The 9,916-nt window shown below is 35.6% G+C and overlaps 1 protein-coding gene across 2 annotated transcripts; it reads left to right on the top strand.

Annotated features, from left to right (window-relative positions):
* Nucleotides 1-620: 620 nt before the first annotated feature.
* LOC131542209 (CMRF35-like molecule 1) lies at nucleotides 621-8,542 on the top strand. 2 transcript variants are annotated; one of them, XM_058778669.1, is made up of 6 exons: nucleotides 621-717; nucleotides 898-1,221; nucleotides 3,202-3,297; nucleotides 7,180-7,284; nucleotides 7,373-7,407; nucleotides 7,504-8,542. In XM_058778669.1, the coding sequence occupies exons 1-6, from the start codon at nucleotides 669-671 to the stop codon at nucleotides 7,840-7,842; spliced, it is 948 nt and encodes a 315-aa protein (XP_058634652.1). In that variant the 5' UTR covers nucleotides 621-668; the 3' UTR covers nucleotides 7,843-8,542. The 2 variants fall into 2 exon arrangements, with proteins under 2 accessions (XP_058634652.1, XP_058634643.1); XM_058778660.1 differs by lacking the exon at nucleotides 3,202-3,297.
* Nucleotides 8,543-9,916: the final 1,374 nt, after the last annotated feature.

Genomic DNA, 9,916 nt, shown 5'->3' with positions numbered 1-9,916 from the left:
TGTTAGATCTTTCTCTGTAACTGCATGTGCTGTTATAAAGTTACTTACTGTTAGTAGAATGTCTAAAGTGGGTTATTGAAATAAAGTGTTATCAATATTTTTACTCAAGTTGTTTTAAAATCGGTGGTTTGTAACTTGTAGTGGAGTAATTTTCACTGTAAGGTATATGTACTTTTACTCATGTATTGTTTTCAGGTACTCTTTTCACCACTGTTAATAAGTCCAATAAAAATGTAAATTTGTATTTTGTTTACCCTAAGCATGCAGTTCAGAAAGCTGCGCTAAAACGCGTGCTCTACAGGTGGTGTGTGATAACACACAGATTCGACACACACCTGTGACTCTTATTATGTAAGAAATCATCAACGACTATGACTTACATTTGATTGAAATCAGCTGCAAACTTATGGTGAATTCATAAAATAAATGAACAAAACTATTGAAGTTTAACTTAAACTGAGAACAGTTACAGAACCTAAAATCTTGATTTTGATAAAAATTACATGTAAGTAGTGTGCTGTTTAGATTGGTGTCATTAGTGTGAAGATGTTGTTTAAAGATGGATGTGGTTATAAAGAGACAGAAAGGGGAAGGAAATACGATACTGCAATTCTTCGCTCAGTACGGAAGAGACTTTGTCACAGAATTTGGTCTCATATTAAAGTAAAATGTTCAGTGTGTGTGTTGTTCTGCTCGTCTTTTCCAGTATCTGTACAGGTAAGTTTAAGACTCGGAGGTCTTTTGTACAGAGTTTGACATGTTTTCATGTTTTTTATTACTGCATGGTGAGTCTCATATGGATTATATTTATACATTATTATTCTGGTCTGATAATGTGTCTTTGTCACATATAACTCATAACATATAACTCTGTATAATGATTTTTTCTGTTTTCAGTTGTTGTTGGTGCTCCAGAAACAGTCACAGGACACAGAGGAGAGAGACTAGACATCAGATGCAGCTATGAATCTGGATATGAGTCAAATTCAAAGTATTTTTGTAAAGGCGAGTGTATCTTTGGGTTTAGAAACATCATGGTTAAATCAGGATCTCCAGCTAAAGACAAGAGATTCTCTCTGACTGACGACACGACGACCAGAGTTTTCACCGTCAGCATCACTGACCTGAGATCAACTGATCAAGGACAATACTGGTGTGCTGTGGAGAGGACTGTATATTTTAACGATGTCTATTCAGAGATTGTGTTGCTTGTTAAACAGAGTAAGTGATTAATTTTATTAGAAAGTGTGAGTGAGTGACCAAGTCATTAAATCTTGTAAGTCGACTCATATACTGTTGAGCTGATTGTCTGCTGAGTGTGTTTGGTATAAAATATATTGTTAAACCAGAGATTACATGAAAGATTTAAAGTGTATTTAAAGTTAAACTTTCCTGTCACTGATCAGTGAAGAAGACCACTAAAGTTTCAACTATCAGCTCTTTTTCAACTGCACTGTAAAAAATGATTCACTGTATTTACTCAATAAAATTGTGTCAACAGGTTACAAGCAATATTATTAAATTCAACACATAAAAAATAATTAGAATTAATCAAATGAGATGATTACAAATTAACCATTCAAAATGAGTAAAATAGCACAAAAAAATTAAGTAAAATTTAAACAAAAATATTGGTTTCATTGGACAAAAAACACTATGCTAATGATACTATGTTATGCATGTCAGGCCAGTAGTTGGCGATCAAGAAACACTGCGCAAAAACGTAATATGCATGCACATGATGTCACCTTTTTCACAAATTCATGTTTTTGTTGTTTACATGGAGATGATACAGGCATCTTGTTCAAAAGCTTGTGTTTCCAGGCCCCCAAAACTGAATTATTGAAGACACCTGATGTTAACAAACAGAATCACTGAGAAAGAAAATCATGTTTTACCATTGGGTCACCATCACGGTGGTCAATGTTTGCTTTAGTTGGGCTCTTGACCCTTGACTCTTTAACATTAGACATTGTTTGGCTGCTGTAACTAAGTTAGACATCAGTTAAGATAAGCCAAGAAAAAAGGAGATCGGGTGGTGTTGGTTATGTTTTGACATCATCGTCATCTGAATCTCTGAGTTGGATTTACCGTATTGATTTCTGCCATCCTGTGATTATACAGTGTAATAGCTGGAATTTTCAGCATAAACAGATTTTTAAAAGCTCTTCTGATCAAATAATAAAAAATAAAAAAAGCTTTCATCTAGGCACACAGACATCAAGTATCAGCGTGAGAACCTCAACAATGGTGACCATCAAATGTTGCAGTGCATTCTGGGTGCCACCAATCAAAACTCATCAATAGCTCCCATCATGCATTGCATATTTTTAGTAGTTTGTTTTGTGACGTTCAGAGTTGATCTGTTTATCACCGTTGTTGAGATTCATACTCTGATTATTGATGTCAGAGTGAGCCTAAAAGAACAACTTTTTTTTCTTTGATCAGAACAATTTTTAAGAAACCCTTTGAATTATACTGAAAACTTCAGATCTTATTCTGTAGAATTACAGGACTGCTGTAAGGGCTTAAAAGTAAATCTAATTCAGAGATTAAGCTCTAAAAGAGTACAGAGATTCAGGTCAAATGATGATGGCAATACATAAACAACAAAACCAGACCACCTTCTCATTTGGCTTGTCTAACAGTTGTTTAACTCTGTAACAGCAGCCAAACAAAATCTAATGTTAAAGAATCAAGGGTCAAGAGCCCAACTAAAGCAAACATTGACCACCGTGATGGTAACCTAAAAATTCAGATTTCCTCCTTCAGTGATTCTGTTTGTTAACATCAGTAACTGTTTTGGAAACACAAGCTTTTGAACACGATGCCTGTATCATCTCCATGTAAACAACAAAAACATGAATTTGTGAAAAAGGTGACGTCATGTGCATGCATATTACGTTTTTGCGCAGTGTTTCTTCATCGCCAACTACTGGCCTGGCATGCATAACATAGTATCACTAGCATAGTGTTTTTTGTTGTTGTTGTTGTTTGTTTTTTGGCTAGTGAAATCAATATTTTTGTTTAAATTTTACTTAATTGTTTTTGTGCTATTTTACTCATTTTGAATGGTTAATTTGTAATTATCTCATTTGATTAATTCTAATTAATTTTTATGTGTTGAATTTAATTAATAATATTGCTTGTAACCTGTTGACACAATTTTATTGAGTAAATATAGTGAATCATTTTTTACAGTGTCATATTTCAACACAACAGAACCGAATCCACGATCCACCAGCATCACAATCACAGAAAGAAAAGAAACAATCACAGATCAGCACGAATCAGCAGGTCAGTTCATCTGTCTGTCACTGCATATGACTCTTATTTCTTGAATATTTGAATAGTGTGCTTATAAATATACTTGAATGCATTTCTATATTAGATGATTCCTTTGAGATAAAATGTGTTTAATGTCTTGCTGTACATGCAGGGTCTGGAATCTACATCTGTGTTCAAGACTGAAGGTTCAGTCCCCAGATATTTGATTCCTTGTAACACACACACACACACACACATATACATACATACATACATATATATATATGAAGAGTTTGGTTCCAAAACGCTATAAATCCATTTTATTAATAAATCCATTGATTAATTTGAGTTAAAATGTGTTTTCTTTACCAAGAAAGTGGCAAGATGAAAACCACTATTTTCTGTTTCAAACTTTCACACACCATCTTTAGGTTTAATAATATTACACATTCAAATCCAAATTTAGATTTTCAAAGCTTTATTATAAAAAGAGATTTTTGTTTTTCCCAAAATTCAATAAATCCATGACACGTTTTTTTTTTTTTCCCCAAGTTATTTTTCATATTGAAACTTGTTGAAAATACACAACAAAGCAAGTTGATCCACATACGACAGCCTCTGAACTTGGTCAATACTAATTTTATACAGGCACTGGACTAAAAATGTATTCAATCAGTCATCGCTCCTAAAATGAATTCAACGGGTCATCTTGTTAATTCTATAAATTAATTACAACAATAAAATAAAATTTCATCATGAACAAGAACATCACATTAGACCACAGAAATTCCAAAATGACATTTCCCTTTGTGACAAAGTGACCTGTCCCTGTCGGTTAGCGCAGCACATATACACTGCATTTTACCTCACTCCTCCTCTGTACTCTGTCCTCTGTACTACTCCTCACGCCATTAGCATACTGGTTTCACATACACGCAAACATATCCACTCCATCTCCATCCCCGACAGTGATCCACGCTGCGCATAACCACACATACACATACATATATTTTGGAGTTATTCTTCGTTTTCTTTTGGTTTTGTTTTGTGTTGTAAACTTACCTGTGTTCAGTGTTGGTTTGTGTCTGTGTAGTCGGTCTTTCGCGTTGCTCTCCTTCTATCGGCCGGCTAACCTGAACGCCACCCAGTGGCCTGGCTATATAGTGCCAGAGTTCAATAGTGGCGCTGGTGTGAAGCAACCGGAAGCCGACTCGTCCAATGTTTGTCCCTTTTGAGCGGTACGGTCCCACATATGGGATTTAGAACTTTCGGTGACGTCGCATAACTGCCAAATTCAAACTGCGTTTTCGCGCGTTGACTGACGCTGAGATGCAGCTGCACTTGTCATATAATCGCATCTATGCAGTGTTTTTAACCACATAATGTTTATTTTATGCTTTAGACATTTAAATACACATAAGTACTAGTAAAACAATACATTTAGAGTTCGTAAAATACACTCAGATGTTTATGGAAGCAGCAATAACAATCCATTCAAATATAATTTTCAGATATGTTTTATTAATATCAAATACACATAGTGTAAGTAACTATAAAGTTCACTGTATTCTCCTCCCATCTCACCCGCCACTTACTTGCATGTATTTCGCGAGAAATTGATGAATTTATGTGATGTAAATCGACTGACCGGACTCTCTGAACTGCAGCGAACAAACATGGCGGCGCCATATCTCACATTACAGATCACGATCAAGATCATTTAGAACTGTTTTTAAACGATAAAACACACTCATTTGCACATATTTGTGAATCGGAATATCAGATAGTTGATTATATGGTAAGCAAGTTTATGAATATTTTGAATAAGAAAGGAAAAACGAAATAAAAGCGATCCATCTGTCATACAGTGTTATTGTGGCCGCGGTGTGTCACGTGACAATCATGACGCGTCGCCATGGAAACATTAAGGCAAAACGTTCTAAAATAACGGTCGCCTAAAAAAAACTCACTCTGGGGGGACCGCTGGAATATTTTAAACTCACCACTGAAAAGGTTAAAGGGGAAGTAGGAAATGTTGTGTTGTTGTTGCAATCTGTTTATTTTTGTTATTTTTGTATATATTCTTTTATTTAACATCTGAAAACATGGAGTGGATGTTATAGTTATGTATATTTGTGCGTTATTGTAAATATGTACATACTTACCTTTTTATACTTACCTCGACCTGGTTTAATCCGAGGGGGCGGGGCTTGGGTTATAAAAGGGAGCCCCAAACCAGGGTAGGTTGTCAGTTTACCTGGCGAGCGAGCGTGCAACTGTGGTGCCGTGAGCAATTTCAAAGTTTGCGTCTGTATATGTACACATATTTATCCGTTTGTTTTGTTCTTTTGTACAGTGTTTCTTTGTTACTTTGTATATAGCTTTGGTCATTTTTCTACTGGGATCGTTTCACCTCTCGAGCACTGTAAATAAATTGTCATCTTTTTTTTCACTTAACATCTCTGCGAGTATTGCCATCATTTTGTTTTGGGGGAAATTTTTTATATTTTTTGTCAACTTTTTTGGGTTGGGTGAACCCTTTCTCCTGACGACGGGCCTGCGAATACCTGTTGTCTCACACCCTTACATTCAACTTCCAAAAGTGCATTCATCTTTGCCCTGTTACATTCATTTAGTTGACTAGTGCTATACTGGTATGCTATACTAATACAGCTATAAGCTGTATTAACAAAAACATTAATGGCAGTAATAAAAACACTTTCACTGACAAGCTACGCAATATCGTGTTCATAATCGAATGCGATTCATCTGAGATTATGAATGCGATATTGCGTAGCTTTTCAGTGAACTACGGCTCTGTGTATTAAATGCCACTCCATTTGAAAGCACGTGATGGAGATTTGCTAAAAGATTTGCTCACACAAATCAGCTTTACTGACAAGATGCGCATGACAATCACATGCGATTTATCGTGCAGCCCTTTTTGTTTGTATGTCGATCAAAAAATACAAAGTAGATGAGGAAAACTCGGATGCCGGGTGTATTCAAAGCACAGACATTACTGTCTACAGTGCGTGGAATGGTGCGCTGTGATTGGTTGAGCGGATATATCGCGTTCTGCAGAGAAGGGAGACTGGCGTTTGTCGCGGTTTGGAAAAAAAAAAGGGAGAAAACATGACAGAATAACTTGACGGATATTGTATTTTGCATAAAATTAAAAATTGACTTTTCAATACCGACCAGATACAATATTGATTTTGGTGTTAACTCAATTTATTTATTTTTTTTTAATGGTGTTTATTGCGTTTTGGAACCAAACTCTTCATATATATACATATATTTATAATGTACTTTTATACTGCTTTGGATAAGAAAGTGTCTTCAACAGAAAATACAACTTCTCTTCATATTCACAAAATATGAATGGTTTGTGTATGTACATGTAGTGCTTCATTTCTATGTGTTCATGTTGTCAATGTCGTCACAATGTTCTTATCGCATGAACAGCACATTCACATTTAATTGTTTTTTTCTCTGTCTTTGACTCGTCAAAAAGAGAGTGAAACAACAAGAACAGGAAGTGCAGCAGTTCAAATCAATCAGACAAACACTCGTAAACACACAAACTACACTACCCACAATGCAACAGTGCCCTCAATGATTACAAAAAAAGAGACATTTTGGAGAAAAGCGATTGGTTTGAAAATTTGTGGACTCAGATGAAGCTGATCAAAGTGATGCACACATCAGATGTGGTTAATCTGGTTTCACATCAGCTGTAGACAGAAGCGTTTTCCTCGGAGGACTGAGGTTCACCATCGCGGTTTCACTTTGGTTACACAATATAACAGCAACACATTTCCAATATTGTACTCTTAATTGCACAATAACTAAAACGATTTATATCAACTATTGTTCATTTGACAGTTGTTGTTTTAATGTTGTGTTCAGATCTGTCTTCTGTCGCTGGCGGTCTGGGTTCGGTTCTGCTGGTTCTGGTTCTGTGTTCTGGAACGTTCCTCGTCCTGAAAAAGAGGAAAAGGAAATCTGGGACAGGTAACAGTTTATTTGTGATTATAAAGTCCTTTTTGAGGGTCTGAATAGATTTGACTTTGACTTTTCTCTCTTTTCATTGTCCCTTCAGCTTTATTTCAGCAAAATGTGCAGCATAATACGGAGGTGGGTGATTAAATCTTTACCTGTAGAATATCAGAAATGATTATCAGTATTATCTATATAAACTAGTAAATTATTAATGTATATGTTGTTTTTCAGAGTGTCCACATGTATGAGATCACAAACAGTGACCCTGGACCATCTGATATCATCACTCCAACATCCTCGTCCAATCAGACGCCTGCATCACACCTCAACACCCGCCCACAAGACTCTACTGTTTATGCCACAGTAACCAATCAGCAGCCTGATTCAAACCCCAGTCACACCCACTCCACCAATCAGGTGACAGATACAGACTGTGATTATTATGTTAATATGAAGCCGCCTGAACCAACAACAGACAGCAGAACAGAACTGATCTACTCAACAGTGACACATCCACAAAACATCAAGACAAACGACGGACCGATATATTCAGTGATCAAACATAAATAAAAAAGACTGTCAAAACTTCAACACACATTTGCACTGATGTTACAAGTGAAAAAAAAGGAATACAATTGGTACAATCTACATATTTTTAATGGATATTTTTCTTTTTTATGAGTTTTTATGAGTATTGTGTACATAATGTTACTAATAAGGAAAATTACTTAGAACTTAGAAAGTTACTTATTACATTATATTTAGTACACCTCATCTACAGTTCAATAAATCTAATAAAAAGTAACTAGTGCAGTTCAGAGAGCTGTGCCATATCGCGTCCTCTATAGTTGATATATAATAATACACAAATTTTCTACACATCTGTGACTCTTATTATGTAGCAAATTATCAACTAGAATGACTAGGTGAGTTTCAGTCTATGGTTTCATTTGACTGACGTCAGCTGCAAACGTACAGTAAAGGCATGGAAATTGAACCAGAATTATTGAAGGTTAACTTAAAGAAACTGACAGAGGTGGAAAGAGTACGAAAATGTTTTACTCAAGTAAAAGTACCATTACATTAATTAACTTTCCCACTGGGCAAAGTTACGTCCAGTGGACGTCTTTTTATGTCTTTGCAGACGTTGAAAAGACGTCCACTGAGGAGCCAGAATGAAAGTTTTTATGACGTCTTTTTTTGACGTGTTCTGAGCGTCCGATATAGACGTTCAGTGAACCTCCATACAAGGTTAAAAACTAGTTCAAATGTGGTAAGTGGACATATTTTTAACATCATTTAAGGTTCATTTAGACACAATTTATACTGTTTCTGGACCAAATAAACACTCTCAGGAAGCATTAGATTTAAACTCATGTTATTTCAATGTAATTTACATTTGTAATTGCAAAGCAACTCACAGACATTGTGTTTGTCCAAAAATCAACTTCAATGAAACAGTGTTTAATTAAATGATCAAATAACTAATGCTTAAGCATATCAACTGCAAATCAAAGACAATAAATCTCTCAAGATCTCAGCAGAGGAGGATCAAACATCTCCACAAACAGCATCACCAGCTTCACTCATTAGATTGACTCTATTTCTGTCAGACATCTATAGCTTTTATTGATAATTACCAGAGGTTTAGATGTGTATATGTTTCATTTGAGCTCACCATTGTGGTGGACAGTGTTTGCTTTAGTTGGGATCTTGGTCCTCGTACTTCTTGTGTTAGCTTTTTTTATGCCCCTGTAACAGTGTGTTTGTAAAAGCACGATTGTTGTGGCAGAAAAAACTGAAGTCAAGTGTTAATATTTTCCTGTTAATGATGACAAAATTAACCTTTCATGTTGTGTTTCAACTGTTATGTATATACTTACTGATGAAAAGAAAAAATTGAGCAAGACCATCATGTAGTCACACACAGACATCAAGATTTTGTGCATGAATCACAACAATGGTGACAATCAAAACAAAAAAACTCAGGAATTAAGGATGAGTTTGTTCTATGAAGCCACCCATCATGCATTGCAGCATGAAGCTTTTTTGTTTGCTTTGATTGTCACCGTTGTTGTGATTCATGTGCAAAATCTTGACCTCTGTATGCGTTTCCTCAAAATGTTTCATGCACATGCATTTTCACAATAAGCGGTCATTTCAATGCTCTTGGTACAGCTTCATAAGATTTGGTGGCTATGAACGCTAAAATATAAAACAAAACTTAAAATAACATCAGATGCTCAATTTGTGATGATTTTGCCATCATCAAACAGAAGCTAATAACATCTGATCTTGCTTCATTTTGGCTTTCTTTGCCACAACAGTTGTGTTTCACAAAGACACAGCCACGGCAGCCAATGAAAAGCAAATGCAAGAAACGCGAGGACCAAGATCCCAGCTAAAGCAAACACTGTCCACCACAATGGTGAGTTCAAATGAAACAAATACCAACATCTAAACCTCTGGTAATTATCAATAAAAGCTATAGATGTCTGACAGAAATGGAGTCAATCTAATGAGTGAAGCTGGTGATGCTGTTTGTGGAGATGTTTGATCCTCCTCTGCTGAGATCTTGAGAGATTTATTGTCTTTGATTTACAGTTGATTTTACCAAATGCTTAATCATTAGTTATTTGATCAT

Source organism: Onychostoma macrolepis, chromosome 01 (assembly GCF_012432095.1).
Source record: "Onychostoma macrolepis isolate SWU-2019 chromosome 01, ASM1243209v1, whole genome shotgun sequence".
Taxonomy (NCBI): Eukaryota; Metazoa; Chordata; class Actinopteri; order Cypriniformes; family Cyprinidae; genus Onychostoma; species Onychostoma macrolepis.
Note: the sequence above shows the minus strand (reverse complement) of the source record. Positions and strands in the feature narration are given on the sequence as shown.